The sequence below is a fragment of the Spea bombifrons genome, chromosome 2, assembly GCF_027358695.1.
Source record: "Spea bombifrons isolate aSpeBom1 chromosome 2, aSpeBom1.2.pri, whole genome shotgun sequence".
In the NCBI taxonomy this organism is placed as follows: Eukaryota; Metazoa; Chordata; class Amphibia; order Anura; family Pelobatidae; genus Spea; species Spea bombifrons.
In genome coordinates this window covers 137,019,123-137,038,376 of record NC_071088.1, presented here as the reverse complement: position 1 = coordinate 137,038,376, position 19,254 = coordinate 137,019,123, and the positions used below count along the sequence as shown (strand labels likewise).

Here is a 19,254-nt window from a genome sequence, read left to right as displayed (position 1 = left end):
GTTGGCCTGCAGGGTGCGCTGTTGTGTGACTGATTTGCCTGGATTTTCCATTCTTAGGTATTTCAGAAACCCAAATCATCGAATGTTCTAAAAACTGGAAAGAGGCGATTCTGGGCCTTATTCACTAAGGGGAGAGTTTGTGATTCATCTCCATTGACTTCACTGTACATTACAAAGCGCTTACCCCATTGAGGAGCCGCTGCACGAAGGCCTTTGCTGGCCCTGTTTAATGTGTAGTTAAATCTAATAGTTTAATAAATAGTTAAATCACGTGTTGAATTCTACATTATTCAGGGCCAGATCAGCCTTCTTTCCTGGAGAATCCTGCCAGCGTTGGCCCGCTATAATGAATAGTGAAACAACAACTCTCCTGCAGACTCTCCCTTTAGTGAATAAACCCCTCTGCTATAATTTTCTATGGGAAGAGCGGCAGAGGAACCCGAGTCAGGCCGGCGTTCAGCCATGCATACTCGCCTCTGGGGATGCTTACAGGGATCCCACCTTCTAATGAAGTTACAAAAATATTTAAAAGAAAAAGTAATAGTCCCCCGGCATCTCATGCGGCTCCGAGGAGATGTCAAAATAATAATAATAATAAATCTACGCATGTGAGATATTGCCGTACTCAGGGGATCTCTAGATTGTAAGCTCTTTGAGCCGGGCCCTCCTCACCTGTTGTCTCTGGAAGCCAAATTGTTATGTTATATACTACCTGTTACGTCCTGTCCACTCATTGTACAGCGCTACGGAATAGGATGGCGCTATATAAAACGATAGATAATAATAATGTAAATTGGGTATTTGTTTAGGAAATTAAGAAAAGTCATGTTTTTTTTTTATTTAACCACTTTTTAAATACCAGCTCTAACAAATACTGTTTTAAATAAGTAACGCAGCGCTGGTTATGAAGGGGTTAATAGGTAGATGGGGGGGTAGATAATGTGTTTCATATAGTGTCTCGCCTTCCTTTTATATACGTTATTATATAATATATATATATATATATATATCCCGCTACGAGTGCTTCCTGCCCGGTTACCGGTGGCGACAGGGGAGCCTAAACCCAAATCCTAACAAATTCCAGTGTTTGGGGGTCTTCAGAGACCTGAATGAGACAGTGTGCGAGTCCGAGAGGCACAGCAGATACCCCTGCAGAAGGAGTAGATACTTTTTAACCGTCCCCAGAGCCCAGTTTTGGGCCGGAGGCCAGACGGGCTGCCCGTAAATCCTGGTTAATATATATCTATACATGGTGCGCGGACACAGGGGGCATTTAAACGCAGATTTTAATTGGAATCCCTTTGGAATTTTGACTTGTAAATGGGTCGTTTATTGGAAGAAATCCAATTAAGTGCAGTTTCTGGAATCCATATTGCCTACTATTAATGTAAATCTAATTAATGTATTAATCTAAAATTATAGACATGTAAACAAAAATGGTGAATTACTAATAAAATATTCACTCCGTAAATTTTTGGTAATATTTCCCAGCACGCATCCGGCATCCTCGTCCTGATTGGCTGCTCATTTGGGAAATTAGTAATTATTTCTAATTAAATATTTGACAAATAGCAGTGAATAATGCTGTTATTAAAAAAAATATAATAATAATAATATAATAAAAATAATAATTAAAAATATATATAGATATTTATAAAATATTTGAATGAATTAATGTATTATTCTAGAAACTGGAATTTCCCAGCATGCATCTAGCATCCTCATCCCGATTGGCTGCTCATTTGTATTATTTTTTTTTATCCTTTTTTATAGACACGTACCTTAAATTAGGGTGAACAGTTTTTTGTTTTTTTTTGGGGTGGGGGTTGGGGGGGATCCCTGGACTCTTATGATTTATAAAACTTGGCCTTTTGCTTTATACGACATAAAATGTATCTACAAATAGTCGGTCTGATTAAAAAAAAATGTCCGCCAGCCAATTCACCTTTTAAATAATTTATCAATCACATGGGAAAAAATAATAATACAAAAAAAATTATAATAAAAAAATATGTTGAATGTTGGTCGCATTCTACGGAACAGTTTCTTTTAATCCTAAAAATAAGTAATTATAATTTTCTATAATTTCATGTATTATAAATTAATATTAATAAAAAATTATATTTTGGCATTTTTAGATATGTGGAATTTTTTTAAATTAAAATGTAAAAATTTTAAAATTTACATTTTTTAAATTATTTCTTTTTTTTTTTTTTTAAATATCCTACGGTTCTCGGAGGTAAAATGCTGTCCTCGGTGAATGAAATGGTTAATGGAGCAGCTACCTTGCAGCTTTGTCTGTTTGCCTGGAGGGGAATTAATCATATCTGACAAGTTTAGGCAGAAAGTAAAAAAAAAAAGAAATCCAGCAGCAGCAGCAGCAGAATAAGACAGACCTCCCTGACCCGCCGGGACCCCCAGGCCGGCCTGGAGTGGTCTGCCATCGCAAGAATCCATCCATAACACACAGAACAAAGATATTTTCATTATTTTGGTTTGCTTTCTACAAAGTGCTGCCAAATGAATCAGAAAAATGGAATTTGATGTATTTGCAAAGTCTGACAAAGATCAGATAAATTATTAGTGATTAATAGCGGCTTTAATGGTCATTCTGGCAGTCGTATTGGCTTTCATCTTCTTGATGATGTATCGAGTGACGACGTTGGATTGCGAAAGCTTTGGGAACGTGCGCGATCGTCTACCCTGCTGTCTCCCAGATTGAGGCAAACCTGACACGAGAACTACATGAAAAAAATATAAAAAAAATATTAAAAAATATTTTTGTAATTTTTTTTAATGGTTTCCACCTACAGGGTGCCCCGGTTATCGGTTTGGTACGTGATTTAGACCAAAAAAAATAGGCATTTTTTTTTAATGCTGTACTCAATATGTCAGGATAACAGACGACACAATAATAATACCGGTAAATAAAAAAAAAAAATATTATAAAAAATTTCAGCCTTTGCTTTGGGCCCCCTGGACACTCTTGTGAGCTGCTTCCAAGCCGCTGTTTGTGTAGTTTTAGCAACTTTTTTTTTGGAAGTTATTCACTAAAGGGTGAGTTTGCATGTGGGGGGGAGGGGTGGTTTGAACTCCCTGACATCACTCTGTATTATGAAGGGTTAACCTCATTGAGCTTCATTAAATCGGTGACATTTTAACAATAAATTAAAGTTTCATGCAACGAATTGAACTATACATTATGCAGGGTCAGCTCAGCCCTTCCTGCATGGGGAAAATTAACCCCTTAAGGGTCCCAGTTAAAATATTGTCGATACACAAAGCGACGATGACATCATAGACCAGATAGAAATAATTCTTTACTTTTAAAATAAAACACAAAACGTTTGCGGTATGTCCATAGAAACGTCTGTATCTTCTTCTTTCTGGCTTAAAACAGCAATGAGTGTTCACTCGAGTCCCCAAAGAGTGGGGGTCCAACCCGCGAAGCGGCACTCACTGCCGGAGAAGTCACTGTTTGCCATCGGTATGGACCGAAGGGGTTAAAGAGCAACGCTGCTACACCGTGCCACAATCCTAAACACACCAGTCCTTCTATCCTGCCCCCATGCCCACACAGCGCTCCCTTCCGCACAACCCCATTGTACCGCGCTGCGGAATATGATGGCGCTATATCAATAATAATCATCACATCAGTCCCCCAATCAAACCCGACGGTCCCACCTCTGTCCGTACCCCTTGGTCACCCGCACTCCACCTATCCATGCTCTAAACAAAAACTCCAGCAATGTTTCAGGAAAAGGGATTTTGTCTTGGCTCCCATGGGTGTTTCCATCTGAAGAAGAGACTTCTGAGGTCCAGACAGCTTATGAATCATTGCTTCTGTTTTTACATTGGGCCCATTAACGGCATTAAGTTCAACTAAAGACACCATAGCGGCCCCCCAGCTATCATTCGGGGCAGACGATTCCCTCTCCTTCTTGTCGGTATGGACGAGCACGGACTACCCTTTGCTTGGCTTTCGGGTTGCACCAGATCCTCCACCTATGACCTCATAACAGCTTTGACTCCATCACGGCCTCCCTTTAGTTTTTGGGGTTCAGGGCACACGGTCTATTAAACTCCTGGCCGTGTTCATGGATCCACTTATTGGCCACTGGAAAAAAAAAACAGCAAAAAACACAAAAAGGGACAAAAATGTGTTCAGAACACCAATGACTCTTCTAACGCAACCAATAAAAATTCCCAACAGCATTCACGGGGAGGATTTAAAAAAGGGGTGAAATCCGGTTATTATTAACACTTTTTGCCCTGGTTTTGCTTTAAGGTTACAAATTATACTAAATATAAAAATTGTGTTGGATTTTTTTTAATTAAATGTGTCTTTCTGGCTTCAGTTCTCCTTTTTAAAGGGACAGCCACTGCTTTAACATGCATTAATTACTTTGGGCTTACTTTGGTTGTTAATTAGTTGGGGGGCAGGTAATGCCAAGTAGCCCTATTGACCCCTTGTCCCCCACATACACACACATACTAACACACACACAGTTACACATACTCTGTGTTACACGTGTTAATCAGTCAGTGCAGCTAAACATCACAGACAAACAGAAGTCCAGAGGTCATAATTTAAAACTAAGGGGGTACATGCTCTCATATGCACATGTTAACACACACTCCCTCTCACAGATGCTTACACATACACATTCATGCTCACACATACACATTCATGCTCACACACACTCTGTCACACACACACATATACATTGATGCTGACACATAGACGCTCATGCTAACACACTTTCCTTCTCTCACGGAATTACACATACACATTCATGCTCACATATACACATTAATGCTAGCATACACTCTATCTCACACACGCTTACACATACACATTCATGCTCACACATACACATACACATTCATGCTCACACATACACATTCATGCTCACACATACACATTCATGCTCACACATACACATTCATGCGAAGACACGCACATTCATACTTGAAAATGTAAAGATCCCATGTGCACTAGTGCGTCTCTTTACACAATCTACACTCTTTGTTACATTTTTATAGTATTTGCTAATCCCTCAGATTAAAATTATGGGCGGCATTTCAGAGTTTTTATCGCTAAAGGTTTGACTTACAGCGCCTTCACCAGTTTAATTGTTCCGAACCTTTATTGTTTCTTTGTTAAATTCTCCAAAACCCGTTTTTTAAACAAACCACTTGTTTTTTTGCAAAGAGTTGCTCGCAGAAGTTTTTGATTTAAATTATCATCACAGAGCAGTGAGATTTGCACGGTTTTCTTGCCATCTCACACATCTGGAGCTAATAAAGATCGCGGAAATCTGAAGCCGCCCGAGCGTCTCCTGGAAACCAATCTCATCACAAACAGCCAGCCGCAGCTGCCCACCTGTGCCGTTAAAGTAAGATTCTTGATAGAATGGATCTTTTTAGGTGACCGGTACCTACCCCACTTGTTGCCGATTAGTACGGGGCAGCCGGCATGGAGGGTGTCTTCGTTTCCCTCCCCATTTCTGCGCAGATTCCACCAGAAGAGAGCAGCGTTCTGGGAACACGAGACCACAGCAGTCATAAAAGGCTGGCAGCTGGTGTGAGAATGGGGGGCTGGGGGCGTCGCGGGTATAATATCCCCAAAGAAGAGTCCTAGATAGTCTCAAAAGCTTGCAATCTATTACACTCAGCTAGACCCCGTTAAACGGAAACGCAGCTAGACCCCGTTAAACGGAAACGCAGTTAGACCCCGTTAAAGGAACTCTCTGCTGATTGCATTGCTTTCTTTTGTTGGCGGGGCGTTAGACTGCCCTGGTATCGGCAGAGTGTGGTCTGTCGGCGCAACCGTGCGCTTTCAGGGTTTCTCCAGGAAACTCCGGGTTGCGGGAGCAGCGTTACGGCAACCCCCACTCCCCACCCACAAATGGGGTGTGTATCATGATGTCAGCAGGACCGCCCACCACCATCAGCTGGACTGCCCACCACCGCTGTAGAGGTCAGCTGGACCTTCTACAGAGAGTTCCCAGGTACGCAGATACACAGCGGGACCCCCACCCCAATGATGTCTTCTGAGGGGGGGATATAAACTTACCTTTACCACCGGGGTGCTGAAATTGGCATAAATGAAGGCCGTGGAGCCTCCTGCGTCCACCGAGCTCAGCTGAAAAAAAGACACGCGGTGAAGGACGCTGTAAAAATATTCTCACTCCGGGGTTTAGGCTGTGAGAAAAAGGGAGTGGCTTGACTGTAGCCCCACCCACCATGCTATATGCTCCACTGATTGGCCATTACATTAAAGAGCGCATCCCTTTCCCCTCCCACTGCGCCTTTTAAGGCATCTTCTGATCTCGTCTTAGATTCAGGAGCCGTATATCTCTCCCACGCTTGTTTAAAGCAGGAAGTTGTGACGGATTTGTTTCTGGAGGGATACACAGCGCTCGCGTGCAGAAATAATTGATAGCGGATAGTATTTGCCGCGCGTGGCTACAGCACACAGTAAGCGTTGGCCAAGAAGCTCAAAGGGGATTGGCCCACCGAGTGCTTTTGGTCATTCCAGGCCTGATGATGTCATAAGCCAGACAGGTCCGATCCGCTACACGGCATTTTCAGCTTCACAGCTCCAAAAGCATGATTCAACATTAAACACCAGCGACGACATCATAGGACGGAACCCGGAGGAAACGCACGCGGGACTTACATAGATCATGAAGGTTGCTAAGCGGTTGCCGGTGTTTGTTCTGTACAGGGGGCTCTTCCTGGACTGGAATAAAAAGAAAGGAAAAAGGACCTTATAGATAAATCGGATGAATTAACTGCTCCCCCCCCAGCTCGAAGCAGCCAATCAGTGCCACTCTCATTGAAATGAATGGGATCACTGTCTGCGCATGCACTCTCAGCCATAGCACATGCAAGAAAATGTATCCGGCATGGAAAATAGCCGGGGTAGGTGGGAAAAAGGGGCTTATGCAGATGAGGGGGCCTCTCAGCTATCATATGCTAAAAAGTACATACGATGGCTGGAGTGTCCCTTTAATGTTTTTGTCTAAGTGGAACAGCACCTTGCTCCCTGCTTTTACTCACCGTAGCGTGGTCGAAGTGGGGCTCATAGTGCCCACCTATCCCGTAATTTACCACCTGCAGGTGCTCGGCGTACGGGACGCTGACGTTCAAACCCGTCACAGCTGCTATGCGAGTATCTATCCTCCGGATCATAGGGTGCGCGGTGTCCTTCAGCCAGGCGCTAGATCACCGCAAAATAATTGTAATATTATGGCGCTATATAAAACAATAAATCATCAGCAAAGCTTTACAGATCTACATTTACACAGTGATGGCCGGTGAGTGTGACTGAGTGAGGTGTTCTGTGTGATAGGTGTGATGAGAGTGATTAGAAGAGCTTAAAGGTAACGTGATGGCCAGTGAGTGTGACTGAGTGAGGTGTTCTGGGTGATAGGTGTGATGAGCGTGATTAGAAGAGCTTAAAGGTAACGTGATGGCCAGTGGGTGTGACTGAGTGAGGTGTTCTGGGTGATAGGTGTGATGAGAGTGATTAGAAGAGTTTAAAGGTAACGTGATGGCCGGTGAGTGTGACTGAGTGAGGTGTTCTGGGTGATAGGTGTGATGAGCGTGATTAGAAGAGCTTAAAGGTAACGTGATGGCCAGTGGGTGTGACTGAGTGAGGTGTTCTGTGTGATAGGTGTGATGAGAGTGATTAGAAGAGCTTAAAGGTAACGTCCCTTCTGTGAGATGGGCCGACTGAGCAGTGAAGACAGACACGATCCATAGTATTTTCAACAAAGAAAATACAGCAAAATGGTATATTATTTGAGCTTATTTAACATGCATTCCCTATTAGTACATAATAATATACAAATCTAGAACCTTTAATAAATTACCTTTTACTTATGCGATATTCAGCGGCTGCCTGTTTCTCTCCGGATGCCACCACTGACCGGGCCAGCTGGAAGACACGTGTTAATCAGTCAGTGCTCAAACACCACAGACGAACAGAAATCAAGAGTTCCTAATTTAAAACTAAGGGGGTAGTAGGTAAATGGAACAACCTCTCAGCAGAAGTGGTAGAGGGTAATACAGCGAGGGGATTAAACATACATGGGATAGACATCCGGCTCCTGAATCTAAGACGAGACCAACGACTGATTAAGGTTTGAGTCTTTACAGCAGGAGAAACGGGCGACTAGACGGGGGCCGTGTGTTGTATGTACAATAAAGACAGACAGATCAGGCAGAAGCTTCTTTATTCCATGCTCTCTCTTCCTCTCTCCCTCTGCCCCTCAACTGGTTACATAACAGGACTTAAGGTAGACCATATATTAGCATTTAAGGTAGAGTTTGGAAATTAACAACATTAACAGTGTCACAAATCAATATAACATTACATCACAGGCCGGATGGGTCACCCAGCCGGACTCTCTGACTAATGAAAGTCTATGGAGGAACGGACTTCATTAGCATTGCCATAAAGCATCAGCTCAGTGTGTCTGAGGAAAAGTCACCCAAAATATCAGGAAATATATATCATTATATATATTAGTTATACATTATATTATATTATATATATATATACACACACACAGGATATAATTAGCCACATTGACCCATTTAATGTAAGCCACTCACCCCAGGAGCCGCAAGCTCTTTAATTGTCTCGGCCTCGAGGTCTCTGATGAAGTCATGGAAGAGGACGACGTACGGCTCCAGGCTCACGATTTCTTTCTTTGCCGGCTGGAGGATCAGGTGAGGGCTGCCGTTTGTATCATATAAACAGACCATTCTCGGGTTTTCATAAAGCTTGGACTGAAATCAAAGTATCGCATATCAGATCGGGGCGAAAAAAAACCCAACATCTACCCATCAGGAGTGGTATTGCTTCCCACACTTCTCCAGACCAACCACTGTTCATTGAAACCAAAGCCAACGGTTTGAAGTCCTCCTGGAAGCCGACCACGAAGATGGTCCCGATGGAGGTCTTCATTCTGCGAGGACCCGTAACTCTCTTAATCTCTCATGCCGAGGTTCCTTCTTGAACCCTCAACAAACCACCCCAGATCCTCCTCTGCTTTAGGGGCCCCCGACGCAGCTGATTGAGACACCCGCCATCTTGGCCACTCCGTACCTGCTGCCCCAGGGTCTGACACAGCCCTTCGTACAGATCCCTCGTCCTCAGGTGGGTGACGTTGGGTCTGGGAATTTTTAATTCTTCCAACTCTGAACGGATCCGACTTTCACCTAAAATCTTCTCGTATTTGGCGACGTTCCGCGCCACCCTTTTGTTTTCCGGATCTGATGAAAAAGGTTCAGGAAGGTTCAGTCCAGACCATGGTTTTGGAACACATCAAAGGTATTATGTATTGAATACCTGCTTGGACACAGGTGATGAGACTCGGTCAAAACCCAAGAGTCTCATCTGTGTGACACATTTTCCTTCATGGCTCTGGGTACAGGAGAGCGACCCGCATGCAACCATCGAGCCGTCGGTGACGTACCGTAGAGCAGACACTCGCGGGACAGATCCAGCGCCTGGGAAACATTTCCAGCCTGGAGGGGAAAGCCCACAAAGGGTTAACAGAGTCGGACTCACCGGACTGTATTCCGGAATAAAGCCCCGCATCGCTGGGAGGAATGCAACGATCCACAACTCATTTATACTCATTCCGTCCCCGTTTAACGGAATCTAACTACGTTTTGCTGAGCTCCCTATAGAACCTCCGACCTCATTAGTGTAAAAAGCGCGATAGACGCGATATCTGAAGTCTTTGTAAATTCTGACTTCTAATTTTTTTTTCTTTTACCGGGTACATTTTATTTTCTAATAAAATAATAATTCTAATTATTATTATTTGTAAATAATGCCATATTGTTCCAATTTTCCAAAGTCTACACACGAAATGATACTAAATCTATACAAATAACATCTATATATATATATAAAATGCACAGATCCAATCCCAAAAAAACGTGCCGTGATTATAGAGTGAGAAATAATCATCACGAAGGGTTAAGAAATGACTAAGGCTGTGTTACAGCGATTGGCTCACTACTCGCCCGTCACCGTCATCCTCTCTTGGCTGCCGGGCGCGACTTGCATCAGCGGAGGAAATTATTTCCACCCTAAAAAGTGATTTTTTCCAGTGGGTGGGGAAGTGTGAAATTTATCCTCTTATTTATCATCTATATGAGATTCATTATATTTTATTACCAGATTATTAGCCCACAAATGATGGCTTTAATTACATGCCAACTGAGGAGCCCCCTATAGACATTCTGTCCCTGTTAATGGACAGTTATCTTCTCGCAGTCCTAAGAGGGGACTCTAGTAGCGTCCAGCTTTGATGGTCTAGGCCAGGGGTATCCAAACTACGGCCCTCCAGCTGCTGCAGGACTACATCTCCCATACTCCTCAGCCAGCCCCTTAGCTGAAAGAGCATTATGGGAGATGTAGTCCTGTAGCAGCTGGAGGGCCGTAGTTTGGATGCCCCTGGTCTAGGCTGTATAGACCATCGATGGATGGACGTTACTAGGCCAAGTTGATTAAGGAATTCTAGATTTACTCTAGAGAGATGTAGGCTATTCCAGATCAGGTCGGTTCTTGTCTGAACGTAGGTTCGAATGTTCCAAGACTTGGTCAAACTGGATTGGCTTTGAGGCTTGGTCAAGGCAGAAGAACCACCTGCAAAGCTTGAAAACCACTGCTCATTTTATCATCTCACCTTGAACCAGCCATTTCCTTTTGGATCTCTCAATGGCACCAGAAAAAAAATGGATGAAATTGGATAAATAATCAAATTAAGCACGTTTTCCTACTTACTTTATAATAAGAAAAGGCCAAGTAGTCAAGAGCGTCCTCCAGGCTGCCCTCGTCCTCGGTAAACCAGCTTCCGTAAGACTGGCGGAACATGCTCGCCGCTTCTTCCAGCCATGGTATGGAGTGATAATAGTCCTCCATGTCGTAGGCGACCTGCCCAAAAAATCACAACCATGCTCAGTACGGATGTAAGGCTGGAATCGTTGGTGCCCTTCCCTGAGTTTCCTTGTGATGAACCCATAGGTAGGCCTTGGTGGACCTTCGGACGCGTCTACCTTTGCCATCAATTTTTGGTTATCTATCTGAAACCAGAAATATACGGAACAACAAAAAGAGGCATCATGGGGCATAAGATGTTCAGAGGCGGCTACAGAGATAATAGGACCTCAAGAAAGTCTAAAGCAGTTGAATTTATTGACTCTAGAAATAAAGACCTTGACTGTCTCCAGCGTTCTAGACTCTACGTCTTTTAGTAAGAGGTTGACGCTTGCTGATGGCAGCGTGGTTTGCGCACCTTGCCGATTTGAAAGCAGTCGTCGGCAGTCATGGCGGACATCGTCGAGGGGTCGTAATGAAGGACGGGTCCGGGGCTTGCGCTCCTCTGTAGCTTCCCTTTGGCCAGGCCTTTCACGTTGAGCGAATAGACGTCCTGCAATCTCATTAGTGCTTTGGCTGCCCCTTCTACGTCTTCAAAAATGGGAAGATTTTGCTCCACCTTTTCGTAACCGTCCTTGAGGCCTGCCAAGGAGACACGGTATCAACAGAGGTCCCACACGGACATATACACAGGGCTGCTTACGGTAAATCTGGGGACGCTGTGGTTCCAAGATGGCGCCAGGTTTGCCAAAGTAAGTATGGCCACATCCCAGCATTCGGTTGTAGGTATGTTTCTAACGTGTGCTCTTCCAGTAGCTAAAACCTCCTTGTTCCACCCAAAATACCATTAACCTAACTACGAAGGAGGGCGCCCACGGTAATAGAGCCCCGTGTTTGTCCCGTATTGTGTTTGCTCTGTGCCAACATCTCCTGCGACTGTCAACACAACCTCCCTCGGAAGCAAATTCCGCCACTTCACCAAACTTAACGCGGGTCAAGAAACCTGGGACATCAAAGTCTTCTCTGGAATATATTTGTGAAAAGCCGTCCTACGCCGGGGGTCCAGAAGAGACCACCCAGCTGATTAAATGGAATAGATTGTACAAATACTTGTGAGCTGTTGGCGTTTGCCCCGAGTCTCAGAGTCTTTGGGGTGAATGGGCAGATCCTGAAGGTCATACAGCTCCTATCCTACTCTAATTTCGAGATATCTGGGCATAAAGTCATGGTTTCCAGAAGGTCACTGGAACCATTTGGTTGCCACCATTAGGAAATAGATTTGGGGGGGGTATATAATAGTCACAGGTTCAGGTGACTCCTAAAGTCCCCGCGGTGAGGACACTTTATATTTCAATGATCCTGAAATGACCAAACAGGCTGTCTTGGCTTCAAGCTCTTAACTAACCCGGTGGCCATGGGCATTGTAGTCAACAATGGCGGGGAAGGTGGACGGCTGTCCGTGTCCTACACACGGCCGACACTTCTGTTGGTACCTTTGAGGTTTTCGGAAGTCTCCTCGCTGTGCACCACGTTCCTCCACTCGGACTGAAGCCTCTTCAGTAAGGTGAAGGCGAGAACCGGATCCGTTATGGGCTCCTGGCTTCCCTGGTGAAAGCCCTCGACCTTCTCGTGGAACCTGGAAGAGACGCGCAGGGCGGAGGCGGAAACCCCTTACTAGAGTCCAACAGGATGAGTTCCACGACACATTGAGTAAAAGGACTATATAAGTAATTACTTAGTTTAGGTAGAAGCTGTAGCTCCAGGGCTGCAGCTTCACCCCTCCTCAGTGGTCCAACGATTCTCACTACCGATTGGCTACTTGAAGAAGCCAATTGGTGGCAGGAAAGTGGACCCCTGTACATCTTGTTAGGCTTCCTGCAACGTTGCTCTTGCTGGGGCAGATATGAAGCTACGAGTATTAATTTAACCTTATATTTGCTGAGAATTGCTTCCACGCACCTACTACTATTCCCCCCCACATCCTATAGTTTTGTACGATATCTGGTGTCACTGCATGTATAGACATAATGGAACAAGGTGAGGAGGATATATACGTTTCTTCCTATAAAAAGAAGGGCATCGGGGAGGAAAAAGGGACTGTTACTCATAAACAGTGACACTTGGTATGCATTTCTCCACACCTCTCCCCTCAAGTAATAAAATCCCCATTTAGCCCGTAAGGGGTTAACACAACAGTGCAAATATCTGTCACCAACTTGAGAATCCCCTCCCTCCTTAAATATACCCCCCCCCGGGGGGCTTCCACGTGTCACCTGCGGGGCAGCAGCTGCTTCTCGGATGTTTGGTGCCAAATTGTGATCGCAATGTTTTGCTCATCCCTTCTGGCGCTGAAGCTGTTAATACACATAGGTACCACGTCTGCTGGGAGGCTGTTCCACTTATCTACCACCCTCTCAGTAAAGTAAAACTTCCTTCCATCTCAGCCTTGGACCCTCTAGTGTTAGATTCCGCTCTCTTCAAACTTTAAACAAGTTTAAAATGTAAATCCCATCAGTTATTGAGAAAAGTCCTAGTAAACTCTGGCCTGTTGGCAGCTATGGTGAAGAGGTTTGCGTGTGATTGGTGGAGTCCGACCCACCAGGCCTCCTGGGTGCTTTTAATCCGACTGACAATAATGTCCCGGAATCTTGTAAAGGTGAAATTTTCGGAGATTACGGGTAAATGCTGCTCTTTTATCCATAATGATTTTTTCTTGAAAAATACATTTTTTCAAAAAAAAATATTTTCATGTTTGGTAACACGTGACTTTTTATAGGCGGCGGATATGTTTGCCGGATAATTTTTTTTTAAAATTAAACTTAAAAAAAAAAATAAAAAAAAATGTAAATGCATTGAGAAATATTAGGAAAAATTTAAAAATTTGGTTCCAATTTTTTTCCCCCCATTTTTTTTTCTGGGTAAATGGCGTTCGAGCGACCTGTCTTACGTGGAATAATCATATACTTTGTGCATGAGTTAAAGGAGTTTTTTTATTTTTAGTTTTTTAAAAAACATTTTTTTTGGATTTACTGGAGATTTTGGACGAATTCCAAATTGTTTGCAAAAAAAAACTGAACCTTTTTCAAAGTAAGAATTTCTACCCAGGAGACCGATATGGGAGAAACGCTCCGATCCTGGAGAAATATGCGGTGCTGGGGGGGAAAAAAAAATTAAAGTGGAAGAGCAGAAATTCACAATTAACCCCTTAGGTTCCAGCTGGACAATTCTCTCATTTAAAGGAGGGCATTCAACCAAATTCACAAATATATCCAACCAAGGGACCCTCCAGCCGTCATATGCACTTTAACGCTGAGTGTTCCCAAATTCATGGGGGAGGGTAATTCTGCAGAATCCCCCCATATACCTTCAACCGGCCAATCAGTGACGTGAATCGTTAGATGCCGGGGAGCTGCAGCTTCTCCCTAAGGGGTGAAGGGAAACTGTCCCTTTAATTGGGAATATTTCGGTTACATTCGCACTTAGGCCGGCGCTGACAACAAAGGACTAGTTGTCAGGACTGTCCCGACGGAATCGGGAGGGTTCGCGGCTATGCACATCTTACACGCTTCCTATCACTTGATGTAAAAACTGAGCGTCCAATCAGGGAGAGGCGATCCAAAATAATGAAAAAATAAAAATCTGCCAATTGCAGGGAAATCACCAAAATCCCCAAATTCCAAGAAAAATGCATTCTCCCGATGATGTCAGATCACGCATTGTGTACAGGGGGTATAACAGCAGCTTTGCCACCCAACCCCCATCATACCCTCTATCATGGGATTACTGAGGGTCATGGGAGTTGTAGCCCAGCAAGGATCGGAAAGCTGAGTATTTAACCCCCCCCAAAAAAACGAAGACATTAATGAAATCCCACCCCATGTGATAAATAATGCGGAGATGGCTCTGTCAACTCTTTAGTTACCCGCATCTCAATAAAAGTGCTTTGTATGGTAGATTTAATCTCATGACATGAACTCCTAGACAGGACTGTATTTCAAAGCTCAGGACAGGCGGCAGCTATGGGCAAGACGGTTTTGTTGTTAGGATTTTTGAACATCATCAGCTTCACAGGAAGGAATCGCAAGAAATTGTTTTATAAACAATGACATCGATTTCATCATTCTGAAAATATCCGCTCATCCTACCAGATAACATAAAATCCGCCTACTGTACAACGCTGCGGCTAATAAACGTGTTCCCCACGGCTCACAATGTGTACAATAATGATTATAGACACATAGAACCCGCCGGCAGATCGGCCCCCATCCGGCCCCCGTCTAGTCGCCCGTTTCTCCTGCTGTAAAGACTCAAACCTTAATCAGTCGTTGGTCTCGTCTTAGATTCAGGAGCCGTATGTCTATCCCATGCATGTTTAATCCCCTCACTGTATTACCCTCTACCACCTCTGCCGGGAGGCTGTTCCACTTATCTACACCTTCTTTGATTTACCTTCTTAAGTCATTGAGCCTGTCGGTTTCCCGCTGGATGTAGGTCCCCAGATCCCGCAGTAAGACCTTCTCGGTGCTGACGGCCTGCTGGACGCTGAGCATGGAGCTGTACATGTCCGCTAAGGAGTGCGCCAACATATCCAGACACAGAAACACCAGGAGCGCTGCTTTTCTGGAGAGATCCATCCCAGACAAACCCTGAGCCCTCTCCTAATCCTCACCAGATGTGCGCAAGTCTCCCCGCTCGAAGAAGAGACCCAGACAGTCTCATGAGCTTGCAATCTATTATACTTCAGCCAGCCGATGACAGCTCTTCTTTCTCCGGCTTCTTCTCTGTATCTCCAATAACCGCTCGGTCTCCGCTCCTACTCGCAGGTAGCGATGCCTTCTACTGCCCACAATCTGAACAATGCAGACCACAACAGTCTCTTGCACAGGTCTCTAATTTCCAGACTGCAGACAGCTGCCGGGACCTCTCGGAAAGTGATACGGGGGGGGGGGGGGGGGTGTTCCCCTCACTTCCAATGCAGAATTAATTTGGCAGTCATGCAAACCTCTGCGGTCTCCCTCCTGGCAGGCAACTACTCTCAGCAGGGTGGTTATTGTGGGATGTCCCTCGGAGGGGGCTGGATGGGAAGTATTTCGCCGACTAATACACTCCATCCATTCATTCATTCATTCATTCATTTCTGCTGAATTGTATTGTTCTCCAAATCCTCCAAACTCTCCCAGCGAACAAAGAAATTATTCTTCCTTTTTTTTTATTTATTTTTTGACATTTTCTTCTGCTGTAGTTGTATATATATACATATATATATATATAATATTATAATATTATAATATATAATAAATATAATATAATATATATATATAAAATCACTTAAAATAGTTTTATAACTTGACATTTTGTCATTTTCTGATCACCCCGATTTCTTATCATGCTGTCTATGGGAAAGAATAGAATAGCTCAGTCTTAATCACTCAGATAGATATTCTGACCCAATTAAGGTCTGCGGTGGAAGGGACTTTGTTAGCATAGGCAGGACTTCATTAGGATTGCCATAAAGTATCAGCTGGGGGGGTTACCCTCCCAGACAGCCCCACTAATTAAGAATGCAAATTAAACCAATTCAATATTTATCCTTTAAAAATGATAATAAATAAATAACAGACGGAACTGAGGTAGAAGCTGCAGCTTCCTACCTCATCCATGGTCCAATTATTTTCTGAAATCAATAGGATCCCTTTCCACGCATGTGCACGGGGGTCTCAATGGACCTCCTTTACAACCCCTCAATGTATTCACAAGGGAGGGACCACAGGGGGGGGCTATCAGGCATTAAAGTGCATTTGGTGGCTGGAGGGTCCCTTTAATGGAATATTTTGTTTTCAAACATTTGTATGGAAAACAAGAAATAAAAAAAGTAAATAAAAAGAAATAAATAAGTAAATAAAAACAGTTTCTTTTGGTGTAGGATTTCACTGAAGTAGTTACCTGAACATTATATAAGGGATTTTTTAAAAAGCATTTTCAATATAATTTGTGAATAAACTAGATTGTAAGCTCACAAGAACACGGCCCTCTTCTCCTTTTCTCCCTGTTTGTTATTATGGGTGATTTTACATTATGTTACTGACTCAACAGCGCTACGGAATCTGCAGGCGCTATACAAATACATATAATGTAATTAGAGATTGGGTTTGGTGCCACCTAGTGGTAAACGAGGGAAACGCACTCCTGGAAAGTTACTGCAGGTACCTGATTCCGATCATTCATATAGCGCCGGCAGATTCCGTGGCGCTGCTACCAAAGGGGACAGTGACAATATTTAACAATTACATTGGACGATATATGGAATCGACACACATTAATACATAGATACTGATAATGTATAGCCACGTCCAGGACCCCACTGTGCATGGGGGATCCCAGCACCTTCCAAACCTCATTAAATAAAAATACCCTTTAAATATGCTGAAAATTCTTACTGACATTTTATACTTTATATTTTTGATCATTTATTTTAAAGGCGTCACTCGGCTCATCCTGCTGAGTTTAACACTTTTTTTTGCAACATTTAACTGTAAATGTAGCAGGAGCAACATCATTCCTAGTACTGATCAATGTCCAAATCCTCCCCCCAAAAATAACTCTTTAAAAATGTAATATATTGTTTTATTTATAACTTTTTTCAGGAAATGCTCAATTGTCAAGTAATATAGAAAGATGTTTTCTGAATGTGTAATTTTGGTTAACACTTCTCTTAAATTATAAAAATTATTAATTGTTAAAAATAATATTAATAATAATAATAATAATAATTTATTATTACAAATTCAGAGAGTAATTAATTTTTGGACTTATTTATTTTTCTTTTTTTTACTAAAAATTAAATTGCTCAGAGATTTTCATTTCTCTGAGTAATTTTGGTTAACACGTCTCTTAAATTATAAAAATTATTTATTGTTAAAAATATTAATAATAATAATATTAATAATAATAATAATAATAATTTATTATTACAAATTCAGAGAGTAATTCATTTTTTGGACTTATTTATTTTTCTTTTTTTTTACTAAAAATTACATTGTTCAGAGATTTTCATTTTCTAGCTATTTCTTCAAGTGTTACAGATATTTTCCAGAACTGACATGATGTCACCCCTGGAAAATAAAAAGAATAAAAAAGCAGCCACAGGATATCAGCTGTTTGGAAAACTTTTAATAATAGGGTTCAGGAATTTGCTGCCTTTACATTTTTACCATCATGGATTTTATTCCTTAAGTAAATGAAAATATTCTCTTAGCCCACATAGACAAATGGAAAATCGAATTCATGGCCAATCTTTAGCACATGCGCAGTCCAGAAACTCTAACTTTTTTTTTATTTTTTATAAATTTTCTGAACAATATATAGGAATTACAACATTGTCTTAATTAATAAATAATAAATAAGAAGCGGTATCAAAGAGGGGAATGAAATCCAAAAAATAATTGTGTTGATTATCCATATAACCCCCCCCTTTTTTTCCCAATTAAAATAAAATACAAAGTCAGGAGAATAATTTCCCTTAAAAAACATAAAAACTAAAAAAAGATCAAGGGTGGGGCTTTATCTCCTTGTACAGCACCACGGAGTATGATGGTGCTATAAATAATTAATTAATAATAATAATAATAATAATGGAAATATTTTGTCATAATGAAATTGAGGCAAATCTGAGCTGAAAAAAGTGGAGAAAAAACTTGGGTAAGAGGGTAAGCCGGTTGGATGAGCCGGGCAGGACCCTGGCCTCAGTTTGTTGATCTGCACTAAAAACTAAGCGGGACTTACCTGCAAGATAAAGAAACTTTCCAACATGGGGAGGACCGGTACTTTAGGAAGAAGAGGAGTTTGAGCCAAGTTGGTCCTGGCTTGAACTATAGTCCACTCTTGTTGAGCCTTTCTGGGCCAGGCTATACATTGGTAATAGATTTTTATGGCAGATAGTCTGCTGGGAGGCTGTTCCACTTATCTACCACCCTGTCAGTAAAGTAAAACTTCCTTCCATTCCATCTCAGTCTCTGATCCTCTAGTTTTAGATGCTGGTCTCTTGTTGTAACTTTTCTCCTCCTTTGAAATAAACTTCCTCCTGCACTTTATTAACCCCTTAAGGACAATAGGCGGTATCTAAATATTGAAAACAATGCATTTTGAGCCCGTACATGTACAGGCTCTGTCATTAAGGGGTTAAAACCGAGACGGTTTTCCACCAACTTTCATAAATCGTTAAATGATTAAGCCCTGCTCTTGTATCCAATAAACTTATTCCTGTTGTAAAATAGTGTCCTGTTTTCCTGTGGTTTCCAGTTCTAAACCTGTCAGCGCTGTCTCTTAATTTGTCTCCTCTGCACATA

The 19,254-nt window shown here is 42.5% G+C and overlaps 1 protein-coding gene across 1 annotated transcript; it reads right to left on the bottom strand.

The window, feature by feature from the left end:
• Positions 1 to 3,200: 3,200 nt before the first annotated feature.
• Positions 3,201 to 15,815, bottom strand: P4HA3 (prolyl 4-hydroxylase subunit alpha 3). The gene is made up of 13 exons (XM_053456638.1): positions 15,359 to 15,815; positions 12,403 to 12,545; positions 11,328 to 11,551; positions 10,817 to 10,966; positions 9,495 to 9,546; positions 9,125 to 9,291; positions 8,629 to 8,805; positions 7,884 to 7,948; positions 7,069 to 7,228; positions 6,686 to 6,748; positions 6,080 to 6,148; positions 5,446 to 5,542; positions 3,201 to 4,117 (listed from the first exon to the last, which is right to left on the bottom strand). Exons 1-13 carry the CDS (start codon positions 15,541 to 15,543, stop codon positions 4,047 to 4,049), a joined length of 1,623 nt encoding a protein of 540 aa, XP_053312613.1. The 5' UTR covers positions 15,544 to 15,815; the 3' UTR covers positions 3,201 to 4,046.
• Between the last annotated feature and the right edge of the window lie 3,439 nt (positions 15,816 to 19,254).